Source organism: Danio rerio, chromosome 8 (assembly GCF_049306965.1).
Source record: "Danio rerio strain Tuebingen ecotype United States chromosome 8, GRCz12tu, whole genome shotgun sequence".
In the NCBI taxonomy this organism is placed as follows: Eukaryota; Metazoa; Chordata; class Actinopteri; order Cypriniformes; family Danionidae; genus Danio; species Danio rerio.
In genome coordinates, this window is record NC_133183.1 from 22,349,497 (window position 1) to 22,368,708 (window position 19,212).

Here is a 19,212-nt window from a genome sequence, read left to right on the forward strand (position 1 = left end):
AAAGGTCCGATGCTGCTCATAGATGGCACAAAAAGAGCACAAGTATGCCTAAACTCAGAACTGAGCACCGCTAATGAGCTCAATAAAATGATTGCACAATTTGACAAAAAAAAATTTCTAAATTACGTGTGAACAGATTGATTTTTACATCTAGTGACGCATAACACTTTTGGATTGTAGCTGTACTGCTATTTTATATTTACATATTAGAAAAATAGTTTGACCAATACAAACATCAGTGTCTTTTGCACTGTTTCACACAACATTACACTAAAAATGGCCGTGATTTCATTTTTAAAAAACTGCAGAACATGTCACAGTAAAAATCTGTAACCTGGTTTACAGTAGGTTTCCTTAATAAATACGGTAAATAACCATTTCCCTCCAGAATTCACGTGCGTGACACTTCACTTTTTAGGCTTTTAAAAAATCATAACAATATGGTTGGGTTTTTGTCTGTGTAACAAACATTTAGATGTTAATACTTTAAAACATTAACACACGTAAACATTATGAATGAATGAAATACGGTTGTTTACTGTAAAAATTCTACATTTATTTAACAGTGTCTACCTTCTTTTAAACAGTAAAACACTGCTGGCTTTTTACCATACATCTTATGGATTTTTTTCTAACAGTGTACTGTTCTAAAGATGTAGCACTTTAAAAATTCTTACTTTTTTAGTGTTTTTCATTCATTTGCTCAGTCCTTGATTTATCCGAGGTCATCACAGCGGAATGAACCGCCAACTATTCTATTTTGGCGGTATGTTTTATGCAGGGGATGCTGCATAAAATATATGTTTTATCAGTGAATGCCCTTCCAGCTGCAACCCAGTACTGGGAAACACACACACACACACACACATACACTACAAACAATTTAGATTATTCATTTCACCTAGCGCATGTCTTTGGACTGTGGTGGAAAACGGAGCACCCCGAGGAAACCAATGCGTATACGGTGAGAACTTGCAAACTCCACACAGAAAGGCCAACTGGCCCAGCCGGGCCTCAAACCAGCGACAGTGCTAACTGCTGAGCCACCATGTTACCCTTTTTAGTGTTTTTAAGTACAAGAGTATCTTATGTACGAAAGAGCCCCGACTCCTGAGGCCCAAAAACACAATGGGCTCTATTTTGACGGTCCATGCGCAAAATACAGGGCGCAAACGCTTTCAGGGCATGTCAGAAAGTATTTTTGCTAATTTATGGACGGGAAAATCCGCTTTGCGCCAAGGCGCATGGTCTAAAAGGGTTGAGTTTATTTTCTTAATGAGTTATAGGTGTGTTTTGAGAATAAACCAATTAGAGTCTCATCTCCCATTCCCTTTAAGAGCCAGCAGCGTCGTGCCATAAGCGCATTCGCTATTTACAGGACCCAAAGTAAGTCTAAGTGGAAAAAATGAGCATTTCACAAGCAAACAGTTGACAGTTTTTTAACAGAAAACTGTTAAACAGTGCATCTACTGCGTAAGAATGAGAGATAATGGAACTACTTTCACATTTGCTCTTGGATAGGGAAACCTTTACGCACAGACATCAATTAGCCTATAAATAATTAATTTTGTTTGTTAAGCGCAAATATTCGTTTCAAAACTATTTCTAAATTCAGTTCTAATTTCTAGCAAACCAATAATTGAACAATAATGACCAAGTGTGTTCAAAATACTGAGTTATTTCCAAATACACCTGCCATGCCCCATATGGTCTAAAACAGGTGGGCAAATCTAAGCTTGTTTTTAATAAAAACAAATATAAATATGGATATAATAAATAATACTGCTAATAATAATAACATTATACAAAAGCAAATTGTTATTAATGAACTGAAAAAGCCTCCCGAGATGAAGAAGACATAAAAGCAGTGATTTTTCATATTTATGTAGGCTAGAAAATAATGTTTTGTAATGTTTTAATCCTTTATATTTATATCCTATATCTATTCCTATATCCTATATATATATATATATATATATATATATATATATATATATATATATATATATATCTCCATATCCTTAATATTTAATTTTTTTCATATGTAAAGATATTTGCCTATTGCTCTCTTGTGCGTATTAAGCAGTGTGTAAGCGAGGCACAACTCTGCGCTGGAGTTTAGACCGGGTTAGTTTTGGTCTAATGAAAAATCTATTTTAGTTTCTCAAAATAGCGACGGGCCAGCGGTCCGCCTAAGAACGCCTTCCTTTTTAGACCAGAACGCCTATGGGCGCACATCTGAGCGCAAATGCATTTGCTATTTAAACAGCATAGCGCAACGCCTCAAAACGACTCTTGCGCCAAGCTGAAACTACCAAACAAGTATTGCGCCGCGCCTTGCGCCGGGTGTATGATAGGGCCCCAAATCTTGGAATGCACTGATTAAGTTATTCTTGTTCAGCTTTACTTAAAGTTTAGCTTATTTTAACCTGAGTCTTGCTATAGAAGAACTGTTTTTGGGTCCCTAAAGAACCGTTAAGTGAGTTGTGTGTGTGAAAGATGAATTTTAAGTCTAAATAACCCTTTTCCAATATGAAGAATGTTTTATGTAAAGGTTCCAATGATGGTTAAAGGTTTTTCATGGAACCAGGAAAGCCATTAAAAGTCTTTTTTGTTTTTTTAAGAGAGCAGGGTTTGCAATACAGATTTTGTTTTGTATTTGAATACATGGCTCACCAACTACAGGAGGAGTGGAGAGACAATGATAGAGCCAATTTGGTGTATGAGGATGATAATTGATAAGGGCCGATGGAGGCAATTTGACAGGACAACAGGTTACATCTCTACACTTCACGAGAAGTGCCATGGGATTTTTAATGACCACAGAGAGTCAGAACCTTGGTTTATTGTCTCATCATAAAGACGGTGCTCACAGATACTTTAGTGTCCCCTTTACTAAACTGGGGCATTAGGACTCACACAGACCACAGGTTGAGCGCCAGGCTTGGGCTCTATTAACCAGGCTCAGCTCAACTTATAGCTTCAATGAATAAGTGGTCTTGTGCTGCGGGGTGATATGGCTGTGGCACTGAAAAATGTAAAAATTAGCACTGAAACACACTTTGAATGTAGAGCAGATCTTAATCTAAGACATTTTAACCAGCTTACATTAACATAGAATGCATTTTGTTTTGAAATGTAAAAAATAAGAATAGTGACGAAATTAAAAACTCAATTGTAGAAATGAAACCTTTTAAAAATTTTACATGAGCATTGGTTTTTAGAATGGCTTGTCATTCACAAAATAATGAATATTTGCTCTATATAGGTCTACAAACCTATAGAAATTATTAATTGAAATATTAATAATTGTCACTTTTCAATTTAATTTAATTAAGCCCACAATGTTATGCTTAATATCTGCAATGCAATATACACTATTATTTAGCTTATGATTTAGCTGCTTATTCACCTTCAAACTTAAAATGAATTTAAACAAAAACAATTTTTGAATTCTTTTTGGAACAACCCAATCCGAATGGATTGTGTGGAACCCTGCATATTTTAGAGTGAAATGACAAACGTATATTCACACTTCTTGATTGAAGTTTTTTTTTTTAACTTTAGCACTTAGTTTTTAGGATGATTAAAATTCGAGCAACACAGAGTTGCTGTAACAAAAAATCTCCAAAATAAAATAATATCTAGACTATAATTTGCTTAAGTTTTTTATTTGTTTAGAAATGTTTATGCACAGTAGTCAACATTTAAAGTGGGTCATCACCTTTCATCAAAGTTGAGAATTGAACAACACCCATTCCTGTCTTAGGACAATTTTGCAAAAACATTTTTGTCAATTTTGCAAAAACATTTTTGACTTGACATTCACGCAGAATACATTTCTGCATTTAAAAAGAGCATAAAATTTTGCAAAGTATAATAAAAAATTACAAAATAAAGATATGCACTTTTCAAAGTGAACTCATTTTAGCTTGAACTTTAGAATGGTGAGTCACCTATATGGCCCATTCACACAGAGCACATTTTTGTGCTTTAAAAAATGAGACACTTTATAGTAGAAATTAACAAAGCACAATTTGAGCCCTAAAATTGCTTGTCATTTACAAAGAATGACTTTTTGTACTTAAAATTTGAGATGCAGGATGTTGGAAAATCTTTAAAAGTTGAATTTATTTGAACATGGCCTACTCTGGCGCCTGAACTGCAGCTCTGAACAAGAAGTTTGGCCAGAGGAAAAATGGTTGGGTCCGACTGTGCCTGGTTTCTCTAAAGGTTTCTTTTTCCTTCACTTTCGTCAATTGGTGAAGTTTGTTCCTCGCCGCTGTCGCCACTGGCTTGCTTGATTGGGAATTGTGGAGCTGCGTATCGATGGATTTGATCTAAATTGTAAAAGCGCTATAGAAATAAAGATGAATTGAATTGAATATTGTGATTATGAACAAATTATTTTATATATTATATTATAATTTAAAATTTAAATTTTTAAAAACATTATTTTTAATTCAGCACTGCATTTTGACAATAATATATGTAAGATAAGCACAGCCATCAAATATGTCTATCTAGCACATGCCTACATAGATCAAAAAGAAAAAAAGAAAATCAATGAAATGCAAAACTGACCCCTTATAGACTGCATTGTTTTAACTTTACCAAAGCAATGTGTTAAATAACACACACAGCTTTATTAAAAAAAGAGTTTGAAAGTTTCATGTGCGTCAAAAATGAGCATTCTTAAATACTGTACCACTTCCATATGCTTGATATCTTTGTATGTTTATGAAAAAAAAACTGATCAAAATACGTGATTTGAAAGCATAATGAGTTTACACCAGCCTGGCCTGGTGTTTTTAATGCCGCTAATCTGTGTCTTTGTAAGTGGATCCACCAGCACACATCCTCTAAACCCCTTTAAACTCTACAGACAGGGTCTAAACCTCCAGGACTCCTTGGCTACAGCAGGCCGCTAGAAGACTAATGGGTTTGCATCCAATTACACAAATGTAAATAAACATCAGAATGAGAAAATTCCAGACGCATCCACCATCGAGTGGGTCGGAGAAAAGCCCAAACGCAATCTCAGTGGGCTGGAGATGAAAACGCAGCTCTCATTACGGTCTGAGCTGGAGTTATGAGGTGGGGATGGCGGTGTGTGTTTGCGCTTTGGGGGGGGCACTGGGTTTTTTTTTTTTTTATTGGGGAGGGGGGTCACACACAACCAGCGTCTTTGTGTGGCTCTAATCCTCCCAGCCAACACAGCTTTGGCCAGGTTTCATCATGAAAGTGCCATGAAATAACTACTTTTTTTTCTTAGCAGCAAATCTCCACTAATCCCACAGGCTGAAGAGACAAAGGCTTCTGGGCTCTGAGCTCCAAGCTTTTAATGGGGTTCAGAGGCTGCTCAGCTAAGGTTCTTCTAAATGACTTATTTTGAGCGGACACTAATACAGCTTGACAGGCAAGAACATCGCAAAGGAAGAAAAAGGCAGAGCCTTGAAGGCAGGGAGAAAAAGTTCAGCAACAATCATTCTGTGATGGGCTGAAAGGTCAGTCAGGTGTGAAAATATCAGAAATGGAGGGAAGTGTTGGTGTTGATGAGCTGTTGCTTAAATAAAGCAAACAAAACAAGTCAATGTGATGTAAAATGTGAAAACTCCAAGCTTTAAAAAGAGTTCACAGTTGGCTCTGTTTCATCAACAAATGTTTATTTTTAAACAGTTTTTGGCTCACGTTTGGAAACTAATTTCACTCTTTTTAAAGACGACTGATGCACAGATTGGAATCAACTGGAGTGGAGATGTAAAATATACTGGGATGGGGAAATGGTGTCATTCATTCATTCACTTTTCTTCGGCTTAATCTGTTTATTCATCAGAGGTCGCCACAGTGGAATGAACCGCCAACTTATCCAGCATATGTTTTTACACAGCGAATGCCCTTCCAGCTGCAACCCAGTACAGGGAAACATCCATTCACACTCATTCACACACACACACACACACACTATGGCCAATTTAGTTTATTCAGTTCACTTATAGTGCTTGTCTTTGAACTGTGGGGAGAAACCGGAGCATTCGGAGGAAACTCACGTGAATACAGGGAGAGCATGCAAACTCCACACAGAAGTGCCAACTGACCCACTTGGGACTCGAACCAGTAACCTTCTTGCTGTGAGGCGACAGTGCTAACCCCTGATCCACTGTGTCGCCTGGAAATGGTGTATGGCCACTGAAAAAGATGGGCACTGTATCAAAACTTTGCTGCATTAAAATGGAAATGGTCAACCCTTAAAACATACTTTAGTGAAAGTAGAAAAAATGTTTACATTTAATTGTAATAAATGTAAACTATTAAACATTAAATTGAGCAATAGGGTGGCTCGGTGGCTCAGGTTAACCCGGTTGCCTCACCGCAAAAAGGTTGCTGGTTTGAGTCCTGGCTGGATCAGTTGGCATTTCTGAGATTGCAAGTTCTCCCCGTGTAGGCGTGGGTTTCCTCCGAGTGCTCCAGTTTCTCCCACAGTCCAAACACATGCGGTAAAGGTGAACTGAATAAACAAAATTGGCCGTAGTGTACTAGTGCGTCCCAGTACTGGGTTGTAATAAATAAATATATAGATATAATATAAATTATATATATATATATATATATATATATATATATATATATATATATATATATATATATATATATATATATATATATATATATATATAAAGGATACAATTAATTGTAACTAAAAAACACTAATTTTACTGCATTTTCAAGAAACATTTCTTTAAATTATTAGTGTTAAAAACATTTCACTGCTAAATATTCTTATTAAAAGGCACCTATTTTACCCATTTTATAAGATGTAAAATAAGCCTTTGGTGTTTCGAGAATGTGCCTGTAAAGTTTCAGCTCAAAACACCCCTCAAAACACCATTATTTATTATAGCCTCCAGAATATGCTCAGTTTGAGGTCTGGTCAGAATGTAGCTGTTTTTGTAGCCTATGGCGTTAAATGCAAATGAGCTGCTTCTCCTCACCTGCTGATCCCACGTGTGTGTCTGCTTCTCCAGCGTTACAGCAGATAAACAGCAGTCAGTGACAGAGACAGACTCGGATGAAGCTGAAATACAGTTCATTGGACAAAAATACCAAGTTTATTTCATGTATTTGTGGTGGACTTTATTCAAGCCTTTCCGAAATGATGAGTCTCACATGCATGACACCATGCGGCTGTGGTGATTGTAGCGGTTAAGAATTACAGTGATTTTACTGTCTTTATTAAACAAGCTCTGTTTTAAAAAAAGTTTAAAACTTATAAAACTTATAGAAATCGCAGAGAGTGTTAACAGATATTTTAATCCAAGTTAAGTTGAAAAAGAAAATGTTATGTGGACATGTGTATACATGTTATTATAGAAACATGGCACCTGTCAATCAATTCAGAAAACCACACTCCTCTACGTCACGTTGTGGTGAGCCTCAAAATCACTGGCATTTGGGTCCTATTTTAACGTAAGGAAATTTTTAAAAAGAGACTTAGGTTTCTATCACACCAATAAGACAGTGGACACACTATACATATACAGAGTTCTTTCCAAACAGCTTACAAAACTTGATTTTCATCATAGGTGCCCTTTAAATTTTCACTGCTAAATGAATCTTTAAATATAGCTATAATAATGCAAATTTGTAAAAATGCTAATTTTGTGTTAACAGTTTTGCTCCTAAATATTTTGTAGGATCCAATGATGAATAGAAGGTTAAAAAGTACAGCATTTTGTGTGTGTGTGTGTGTGTGTGTGTGTGTGTGTGCGTGCGTGCGTGCGTGCGTGCGTTTGTGTGTGTGTGTGTGTGTGTGTGTGTGTGTGTGTGTGTGTAACAATATAAATATTTAAAAGAAATTGGTTTAATTCAGCAAAGTATACTATAAAATAATGCTTTTTGAACTGAGCACAACCCAGTGCTGGGTTGCTGCTGGAAGGGCATCTGCCATGTAAAACATATGATAGATATGTTGGTAGTTCATTCCCCTATGGTGAACCCTGATGAATAAATTAACTAAGCTGAAGGAAAATGAATGAATGAATGAATAAATAAGCTGTGCTTTAAAGTTAACGAACATGAAAGTTAAATGAATATATTCTTGGCAGAAGATTACCAGAACATTTTCCATTTTTAATGATTCCTATTAGGCTATTGTTTTTACAGCGTAGCATTTACTTCCATTTCACTAATAATCCCACAATATTCTACATTCAGAAACTTTGTTGTGAAGATATAGAGATCTCACTGTGCAAATCTGCTTTCCTAATGAATTCCCTGACTGTATAGGTCCAAACAAACAAACCATTCCAGCAGCAAAGTGGATATAAAAGTGAGCCAAATGTGAGGTGAAGCTTGTGTATGTGTGCCAGTCTCATGCCAGTGTAGTCCAGCTCCTGTGTACACACACACACACACACACACACACACGCACACACTGAGGAGTGCGCAGTGGCCCTGATACTCGTGGGAAACATAATCTAGCTCTCCACATGCCTCGCCTTCCTGGCCCTGAGCTGCACAGTGTCAGGATTTAGCAGAATTTACATCTCTGAACCTCCTGAGCCGCTCCCAGCCGCTCGGATGATCTGATGTGAGGTGACTGAGGTTTCAGCTGGAGCTAAACTGCAGCTCGAGCTCAATGAGAGAGGGTGTTGAGAGATGCATGATGGGATAATGACAGGGGATGACGTGCAGATTGCTTGATACATTTGCTTCATAAACGTCTTGTTGACTTGCTGCATAATAACAACCACTTTAGATGTAGACTGCACATTGCTCGGCTTATATGTCTTTCATTTGACTGAGAATTTTATTTATTTTCAGATGCTAATAGCTTAAATCCTTCTTTTTTGAGAAGATTTCTGGTACATTTAGCCCCAAGAAATCACCCTAATAGGCCACTTGCAGAGTGCATTCTCAAATTGACATTTTCTGGGCAAAATATGGGACCAGTTAGCAAAACAAACCAGCCGAGCAAACACCCCCCTCAGAGTTAATACTAACAAAAGCTGGGGACCGGCGGAGAGAGAAGGAAGAGAACAACGGACAATCAAAGGCTGTTATTTTAATCTGCCCAACCCCAGAGATTAGCCGGCCACATTGTTTTAATTGTTTTAAAGGGGGGAGTGCAGCTCGCCCGCTCATTGAAGGGAGATGCTTTGCCTAAATCTCCCAAGTTCAATAGTTTCAAAAACTTGAGCCCCTCCAAACCCCCCTTTCTCTCCCTCATCCCACTTAATCCAGGCTAATACCTTTCTTTCTATTGGCTAATGGTTGGAGGAAGCTGAAGTTAATGCCTCTTAAATAGTGGAAACTGAGCTGGAGGACCTAAACCACAGTCAACGTAGAGCACTACAGGTCTGGCTTTAGTCAAAGAAACTTCATTGTAATATTTTGTGGATTTTACCAGCCTCTTTGAAATGTTTGTTTGGGATAGGAGCATCAAAATCAACTAGCTGTTGCCTGCATCTATTTACCTCAACCTGCTGACGTCCACAGTTCGTTGAAAGTGGTGAGTTTTCATTGTGTTGTTTACTTATAGAGACTGATTGTTTTAGTATGCGCACACTCACACGTTGTATCCTCTCAGTCAGCAGAATGAATTCTGTGTATTTCTGTGGAGCAAGAAATGGCCAGGGGGGGTTTCCGTTGCAGCGCGTCGGTTCGTTGTTTCAGGAGTCTCCCCAGCAGATGGCGCAGCGGTATCAGGTTCACTCAGCGGCCAGTCCGGCGTCCGTACAAACCTTCACGGTGGCGGAGCGGCTAGCAGGTGAGACGGAAACCATGCACACTGATAGATTAACACGAAGAACGGATTAAAGCTGCATTAAACTCATTGAAACTTGTTTCGGCGGCAGATTTGTAGACCTTTTAATATTATAGGCCTAAGCGTAAAAAGAAACAATGTAGACTTTGATACAGTTTGATACATGTTTAGTGAATCAAACAATTAATAGTATCAAACAACGAAAGTAAAGTAACAAAGTAGTTAATGCATTGAGTTAAGCGTGAAGTTTTAAAGCTTTTTCCATTTTCTTGCCAGCCTACCAAAATATATTTTAGTTTTATTAAACATAAATGAATACAATTTAATAAAATAAAAGGTCAAATTTACAAATAATAACTTTTTTCATAACACAAATGTGTTTAATTTTAAGATATTAGACCTACACTTTGAATCACTATATAAAAAAGTTTCATTTGTTAATATTAGTGCACTATCCGTCATAAACTATAATAAAGAGTTGTTAACCACAGTAAAAAGTAAATGTTTAACTAACGTTCACATCAATTTTAATTTGATGTTAGAAAATAAAACCCTATTGCTTAGATTTACTGCAGTCTTTAAAGATTATTATAAAAATATATTATAATAAAAATAGAAGGTTATAATTGTAAAACAAATTATATAGGGTTTATACATTAATATATATATATAAACTACCGGTCAAAGGTTTGGGGTCAGTAGGATTTTTAAATGTTTTAAAATAAGCTTCTCCAACTTAACTTCAACGCTGCATTTCTTTCATCAAAAAACTGTACAAATTGTAAAATTGTGAAATGTTATTGCACTATGAATAAACTGTTCAAAAGTAGTTTATCATTTAATTAAATAATTTATTCCAGTGATTTTAATGATGAATTTTCAGCTTCATTACTCCAGTCTTCAGCTGATTCTTCAGAAATTACTCTAATATTAGTTATTATTATTGTCATTATTATTATTAACATTTTTATTATTCAGCAATAATGACTGGAGTAATATTTTTTCATTTAATAAATCCTGCCTTGATGAGCAGAATTATTTTATTAAAAAAAAAAACATGAATAAAAAACTGACCCCAACCTTTCAACTGCTAGTGTATGTATGTATATTTGTATATATAATATATAAACAAACTATTGTGAAATACATGCAGCTGTTTGAAATGTAATATCCTACATTATTTATTTGCATAAGCAAAGTTGTACAAAGTTAAATCATAATACTTGTTTATGCTACTTTTTTAATTAGTTTAACTTTTGGTTTATTTTCACATAGGTAAACTTTATGTTGTTTCATTTTCATCATTTCACTCATTCAAATATTAATTTTTTTATTACTCTTAAAACATCTACAAATAAAGGTGAAAACATCTAAACCAGTTAAGTATTAATGCTATGTATCATGAATTACAAGCAACTAATAAATGATATCTTCTTGTTGTAGAACTTATCCTTGAGGCACGCTACGGGAACCAGCAAAAGCAGCGACGCAGTCGCACAGCTTTCAGCGTGTCCCAGTTACAAGCCCTTGAAAAGGCTTTTCAGCAAACCCAATATCCAGATGTGGGCATGAGAGAGAGACTAGCGGTCTGCATCAACCTCCCAGAGGCCCGAATCCAGGTGAGAGCCTTACGAACATCACCAACATCCAAACAATAAAATTAAACCTGGCACCATAGATTAACAAAGCATGTTTCTTCAGGTGTGGTTCAAAAACAGACGTGCCAAATTTAGAAAAGGTCAACGCTTCGCACCTATTCCAAAAGAAGAAAGCCAAGTGCATCGCTCTGCAACTAAACAACGGAAAGAACTGGTGAAGGATCAAGAGAAAACCTATAATTCTAAACCTCAGTCCTCTATTAGGGAAAACAACCCCATTTCTTTATCAGCAGACTCTGTTCAGCTTCATTCCCACCCCAGACTGCACTCCTCCGCTGTTCTTCCATTCATCACTGCTGAACATTTCCAACAACCAATGCCTCATGCACTCGGCCTTCTGTCTGCAGGTCTGCCATTCTCTCCTACATATGTACCTATAATACATCAGCAGCACAACACAGGCATCGGTCTTGTTCCATTGGGGAAATCCAGCAATCTCATGCTTCAGTCTGCCTGTCAATCGAAATCAATGGTTCACCGACATTTGGACATATAGTGGTATCTCCAAAAAATGCTCACTGGGATGTGAAAAGCGGACAGGCTTTCATGTTTTACAGCAGTTTTTATGAGGCATTTACACAACAATATTTTTCAAACTGCAAATTTATAGGGTGCACTTTATTTTATAGCATGTGTACTTACAGTGTATTACCTATGAAATGACTGGGTAATGTTAAGGTTAGGTTCAGAGGTAGGTTTAGGAATAGTACCCACTTTATGTAATGACTATAAAAGCACATAGAATGCACATGGAAAAAAGGTCTAAAATAAAGTGCTATCAACAAATTTTATTCGTTCAACATTTGAAAACAGGTTTCAAAATTTAAGTTTTTAAACAATTCTGTTATTGTTTTTATATAAACAACAATAACACATTTTTGTGCAAATGGTGAGGTCGTGTAAGCATATTACATGTTCAATGCTTAGAGTTCTTGACAACCAAAACAGCAATGGTGGACTATGATCATGTGCACAAATGCCTGGTCACCCTAGTGTTTTTAAAAAAATGCCATTGCCAACTAGGCCTATCATGATATGCATTAACAAAAAACATCATTTTAATATGTTTGCTGATCAGTGTGAATGAAAAACTTTCTAAAATGCAAAGAAAATTCTTATCTTCTTATAGTACATTTCTTCATTTAAGCACACCTTTGGAATAACAGAAAGGTTTGGATTTGTATCTTTTTTGTATTTTTATAAGTGTTTTTTATTGTGTATGATTGACTTATTTTGTCACCTTTCATGCTCTGCTTTGCATAGCTTAGAGCATTGTTAAGAACGATTGTGTTGCACACACGTTTGAGCACTTTGTAGATTTTTATGAAAATTTGAATACAAATAAACATGAAAAACTTCTTAATCGTTTGTATTCAATCTTACTGTGTGCTTGCATCATGACTTCTGTGAAATCCAATTGTGGATTGCACGTTTGATCTTTATTTTTGTCAAAATGTGGACTATTATCAGCATTAACTTTTAGGTTATTTTTTATGTGCACAGTTACGTTCACATTTATTTCATGTATTTAGGTAAACACCTGCTTCAAATTATATTGCTTTTAAATAACCCTATTAATTGGGTGTTATCAACTGATATGGGCTAGTAGGGGCGTTTTGCACCTACCGGTAGGGGTAGACGTTAATAAAATACAATTAATGGGAAATTTAATAAATAATTCTTGTTAACTTTCAGATGCAGCTGTATGTGATTTATAGCTGATTAACCATGTGGATGGATGATAACAGCCTTTTGAGACTACCAGGTGCCGAGGTCCCCTATTGGCCCATATATCAGCTCATAACCACTGATAATGCCCATTAAATTTAGTGATAAAATGGGATATCTATATTTACCCCAGCAGGGGTTGTATCAAATTACATTCACAAAAGCGATTTTTACATATACATTAAATGCAAGTGTGTCTAATATGTCACATGACATCTGTTAAAATGTAAAGTCAAAACATGAACTTAAAGATACGTTTTCTCATTTAATATGTTTGTTTTAAATGCTTAAAAAAATCTCTCTGACAAATGGGTCTGAAGGAAAGAGTATAAAATGTCTTAAAGTGTAAGTTATCCATCATTTAGTGTGTTTACAAGCAAAAACAATATTCTGATGTTATATGAGTCCTATAGTCTTTTTTTGTAAAACATTTGTGTAAAATAGTGCTTTAATGAACTTAAGCAGGCAGTCAGTTTCTTTTTCTTAGCCCAAATAAGACTGACATGTCTTATAAACACATTTAGTAATTTATTTACCATAATTGAAAAATATATATCTATGCATGTCCATTGTAAGGGTTATTATGATTTTACCACATATTTGGGTAAACTGTCAAGTTTTGGTGAAATGAGGACTGAACGTCATGGTCTGTGATGGTCTTACAGGTGAGTGGCCAGCCTCAGAAAGAGGTGTTTTTTTTCTTAAAATATGCAGTAATTTTTGCAGTAATTAGCCTCATTTTAAATTAAATTATGAAGTTTAAATACTTTTTAAGCTGTATTTTTTTTGCTGGATTAGCTTGTTAGGTGGTCATCAGCCACCTTTTTGATGTACCAAAAACATTTTCTAAAGATTTAGAAGAAAAAAATAGGTTAATACTTATTTTTTTCAAATACAAATGCTGTTCATTTTTATATAATTAGAAAAAGGATACTGTTAAAGGCTTAAATTAAAAACTAGCCTATTGTCGTTTATTAGGCAAACACAAACTGGCCAGCACATTCAACTTTCCTCAGTCACGTTGAAGCAACAGCCAAAAGAGCTTTCAGCTTGGTCTTAAAGTTTTTTTTGTATGGTTATTTTCTTAATTTATTATGGCATAGCAGTCAAAATTGGATAAATGAGCTTGTGTATGTCAGTAAGGGGTGGGTATTTTTGCATTATTATAATAATATTAAAAGGAGTTTGTTCAGATTTACTCACTAATTTACTCTTACTTTACCTTCAGGCCATCCCAGATGTAGAACATTAAAGATTGTTTACCTGAAACCGAAACCAAGGTCCTTATGTTATTCATGGTATGCAAGTCAACGCCTATCAGCACTTTGAGGGTAAAAAAAACTTATACAGGCAAAACAAAATGAATATCCCACTAATGGCTATTTTTTTACAATGCTTTAAAGAAGAAAAGCAATCTGAATGTGCAAAAAAAAAAAAAAAAAAAAAAAAAAAAAAAAACTAAACATTCATTTATTTATTTTACTTCTGCTTAGTCCCTTTATTCATCAGGGGTCACAGCGGAACAGTGGCGCCCCCAGAAAATTTTCTTAGGGGTGGCCAGAAGAGGCCGCACCAAATCTTGGGGTGGCACAAAAAAAAAATGAATTCAGAGTAATGTTATATTTTTGTTTTTGGTAAATGTAATAATGTAGTTTTTATTCATTTAATTAATTCTTCTTGAAATATTGCTATTTATTCCTTGAAGTAATTCAGGAAGTACATGGTCAAACCAAATAAAAATCTATGTTTAGTTTAAAAACACTTTTCATATATATATATATATATATATATATATATATATATATATATATATATATATATATATATATATATATATATATATATATATGAAAAGTGTTCATTACTCAGTAAATATTCATATATATGCTTTTATTGTACATCATACGGTATATGCCAAGTCTAAAATGAATGAAGATTAATGAGTTTATTATTCCCAGAGATGGGTTGCAGCTGGAAGGGCATCCACTGTGTAAAAATGTGCTAGATAAGTTGGCGGTTCATTCCACTGTGGCGACCCTGGATTAATAAAGGAACTAAGCCGAAAAGAAAATGAATGAAAGAATAATGAGTTTATTAATAACCCAAACAAATGAACAAACTGAACAAAAGGCATTACTATATACACACTCACTATACCTAGTAATATCATTTATCCATATTTCTTTTTGAGCCATTTTATAAATGCAGATTCTTCTATTGTAACCTTAAGGTAAATATTAAATTGCCATTGCTGTCTATTGAAGGTGTGTGCGTGCTGTCAACGACGATCGGGAAGGGAGGTGGCGGTTCTAGTTTAAATGACTCCCTGGGCGAACCACCCTATACACCCCCACCTTCCTTGAATTGTTAGATTTGTTATTCAATAAATATAACAATTTATTTATAATTATTTTAAATAAAAAATAATAATATTATTATACAATTATTATTCTGAATTAATAATAGACATCAATCCTAAATATTATTGGAAAACAACAACTGGAGTGATATGCCAAGATAACTTAAGAAACCTTTTGCATGAAAATGAATAATGACAATTCTAAAGGATACAAAAAAATGTATTATAGAATTATCTGTGGTCTTAGACCAGATCATGGCTGAGAAATCATGTTATGAAGTCTTACCTCCCTGACGATTATCTCTCCTTTCTGCTTTAAAGGCATGCTTAGTGAAAGTAACATCATCATTATATTATATAAACTTTAGTCGACTTTCACCTCTGCACAAAAGGCTGTTACTCCGTTTCACGGCGCATGAGCGGCGCGTATTTTGTGGGCGTGCATGTAAACAACCAACCGGGATTCACACAGGAGTGCGTGAGGCGCGCGGGAATGGTTTTCTGCGCGCATGCGTCAGTTTGCTTTCACCAGCATTCAGCATTGAACCAGCACTAAGAGGGAGAGACAATGAATCAGCTACGTCAGTAACACCAACAATAATTTAGTGGCTGCATTTTATTTATTTAAATATTGGGAATTTATAATTTAAATCAATAATGTCAACAGCAAAATTATGTTGGGGTGGCCACAGGGGTGGCCAGAGTTTACCGAGGGGTGGCCGTGGCCACCCCTGGCCACCCCTTGGGGGCGCCCCTGCAGCGGAATGAACCGCCAACTTATCCAGCATTTGTTTTGCACAGCTGCACTAATCTGGGAAACACCCATACACACTCATACATACACACGCACACATACACACGGCCAATAGTTCTATAGTAGTAATAAGTAATATAGTAATAAGTCCTATAGTACATGTATTTGGACTGTGGGGGAAACCGGAGCACCCGGAGGAAACCCTACATCATTTTTTGGCTACCAATAGCTTTTCCACCATACTTTGTGTCTGTGTGTTCACAACAAGCTTCCTGCATTTATTATTAGTATCCACAATATAAGTATTATTCCAAAATCCAGTTCAGAAAATGCGACTTAACATCCATTTAAAAATATATTTTCCTTCCATTCATTTATATTTCTGGCTAACCCTAACCCTAACTCCGAAACTAAATCTCATCTCCGGCTTCCCCCTTAAATAACACTCCAAACATTTACACAACCAGTCCCTTTTTCCCAAAAGATGACTCTGGTATTTCCAGTTTACAACCTCCTCAACTGTTGATCCAGGCAAACAATTGAGTTTTTGGCCAGGTGGGGTCGGTAGTGAGCTTTAGTTGCGCCCCACAACGCCGCCGCATATTCTCCAATCCATCTACGCACTTTTGAGGACGTATCCACAGCAATGGGAGTGTCGGGTGACGCCGGAGCTTCGCTCACCGAAACGGTAGGCTTAAAGAGACAACAGCGAAGCCGGGCTAGTCTTTAGTGGAGAATTAAATCACTTTACATAGCCTAAATAAAGGACCATGTCGTGGCACACTACATAAGGGACTCACACGCAGGTAAAAACATCTTTACGTTTCCTCAGAAAAATCACTCCTTCGTTTTAATCGAAAGACTGAAAGGTTCGCTGCTAAACGGCTAATGTGATGTTAGCCTAGCCGGTGGGCTGCTAAGCTAGTTCATTTGGTGGAGGATTATTGTCATGTTTGTCTAACAAGGCTTGGAGTAGTTCAGCTGGTTTGTCGATATTTCATTTCCTTTTTGGATATGAAAGGGAATATATTTTGCTTCAGATGTGAAATGAAATCCATTTCGACGTGTGGTGGTGATATTTTGACGGGCTCAGCTAGACAGACACTCATTTTAAGGACGTTTTTAACCTAAGATAAAATCAAATAAAATATTCTGAATATTTTTAAACGCATTAGTTCTTAAACATATTTTTCAGTATGTATTTTTTTTTTGCCAGCCCGCGATGTAGAAAGTTTTTAAAAATGTAAAATAAATGATTTTATAGACGAATGTGGTGCAGGATTGATATAAATATGTTACATTTGACAGCTGATTTAAAAATGCCATCTGAGAAGTGTAGCATCAGCTAACTTACTAAAATCATCTGAGGAATTTGAAAACATTTTTGTGTTAAGCTTAAGGAAGTGAGGTATAATGTGATATAATCTCAGATTATTTTAGATTTCAAAAAAAGCGTCTAGTAAGTTATCAGACTAGACAGTTGTCAGCAAACTAGAGGAGTGTTAAACTGTGTCTCCCAGTTTCACATAGAGGCTAAACAAATTGTATGGAAAATCCGACTGTGCTTAAGGAAATAATTGACCAGGGAGCTCTCTTTTGTCTCTCAAGCCCTAACCAGCACCACACTACAGGCCTTGTAGATCAAGACAGAAGCTGTTTTATGGCCCCAGCTTCTCTTTTGGCCATCTGAGAAACTAGAGGTTGACTTCTCGGTTTTTACGCAGCCTCTAGCACTTGCATATTTCCTGTTTGCAAGCTACAACAGCTGAACTGTGATGCCTTGCTTGTGCTGAAACCTACTTTATTTTCACTTGGTCTTTTTCCAAATAAGCAGAAATAAGTCGTAAATGGGTTGTTTGCTGGCTTGTCTTGTTTTCTTGTAGGCACTGTGACTCAAAACAGCTGTGAGCTCTTACTTGGCAATCACTATTAGTCAAGCAATTTTAATGCCAGATTATGTGGTATTATGCTCATCATATTTTGCCTTTATCTGATGCACTTTTACATCAGGTGTTTTTTTATGATGACGTTCCAGTGTTATCTGTTATGTATCTTTCGCTAAATTGAAGCTAGAGTTCAGATTTTTTTTAATGATGTAGTTTGCCGTCTCGGTTTCAGCCAGTGATAAGTTGTTTCTGATCCAAGTAGATGAAAACATGGCTCATAATTAGTACTTCTAGTTCTACATATCTTGTAATTACATCTGATCACTATCTGAGTGTTTCCTTGTGGCATGACTTTTGCAATTCGCTCTTGTATGAGCTAGTAATAAGCATTTTTGATAAGGTGTGGTTGTGACCAACAGACAGATTTCAAACCTGACGCGCATTATGTACAAAATCGTGTGTCTTGTATGAAGTATCTTGTAGGGCTGTGCGATTTGGGGAAAATATCTAATTGTGATTTATTTAGTTATTTATATTTTTGACAGAGATTGCGATTGGATTTACGATTTATTTCAAGCTTCATGCTGATTTTAATTTAAGCTTCACCTCTTAAAGTTTGCCTGTTTTTGTTCGGTGTCTGACTTTGATACCAAAATATTCCCATATTGTAAATTATGTTTTTATTTGATATTATCTTTTAAAGTTTGTTTTCTTTTTTTATTGTGGGCGTAGTTCAGTTGCGCAATTTTAGATTGGGCAGAACGAAAGTGTGCTCACTCAATTCTCTAGTAAGACTGTCACACACACATTTGCTCTGGGCGGGGGACGTTAAATAGTACACACATTTCATATGGCACATTTCAAATTGCGATTCGATTTTGAATAATCGCACAGCCCTAGTATCCTATATCTAACTGAATGCAGTTTAGGGGTGCACGACATTGGAAAAATCTAATATTGCGATATTTATTGATTCTGTAATTTGTATTTTGGAATATGAATACAATTTCACTAGATAAGTTGAATAACTATTTGGAACACGTTTATAATTTTAGATTGAT

At 35.8% G+C, this 19,212-nt stretch overlaps 2 protein-coding genes and 1 long non-coding RNA gene across 7 annotated transcripts in view; 2 read left to right on the top strand and 1 right to left on the bottom strand.

Annotated features, from left to right (window-relative positions):
• Positions 1 to 3,679: 3,679 nt before the first annotated feature.
• On the bottom strand, positions 3,680 to 9,762 carry LOC141375621 (uncharacterized). The gene is made up of 3 exons (XR_012384257.1): positions 9,573 to 9,762; positions 6,993 to 7,075; positions 3,680 to 4,356 (listed from the first exon to the last, which is right to left on the bottom strand). It is a non-coding gene; the product is annotated as an uncharacterized lncRNA (long non-coding RNA).
• dmbx2 (diencephalon/mesencephalon homeobox 2) lies at positions 9,330 to 12,787 on the top strand. Of its 2 annotated transcripts, XM_073909332.1 has the most exons (5): positions 9,330 to 9,357; positions 9,437 to 9,511; positions 9,590 to 9,769; positions 11,210 to 11,385; positions 11,468 to 12,787. In XM_073909332.1, the coding sequence occupies exons 3-5, from the start codon at positions 9,598 to 9,600 to the stop codon at positions 11,918 to 11,920; spliced, it is 801 nt and encodes a 266-aa protein (XP_073765433.1). In that variant the 5' UTR covers positions 9,330 to 9,357; positions 9,437 to 9,511; positions 9,590 to 9,597; the 3' UTR covers positions 11,921 to 12,787.
• A 4,106-nt stretch (positions 12,788 to 16,893) lies between these two features.
• The window catches only part of csnk1g2b (casein kinase 1, gamma 2b), a 64,296-nt gene continuing 61,977 nt past the window's right edge, over positions 16,894 to 19,212 (top strand). For 2 of the 4 annotated variants that reach the window (XM_073909650.1, XM_073909651.1), the window contains exon 1: positions 16,894 to 16,953. The gene's annotated coding sequence lies outside the window, so the exon portion shown is untranslated. Of the gene's footprint in view, positions 17,072 to 19,212 lie in introns of all 4 variants that reach the window. The other 2 variants (XM_005166859.5, NM_001290336.1) reach the window with 1 other exon arrangement.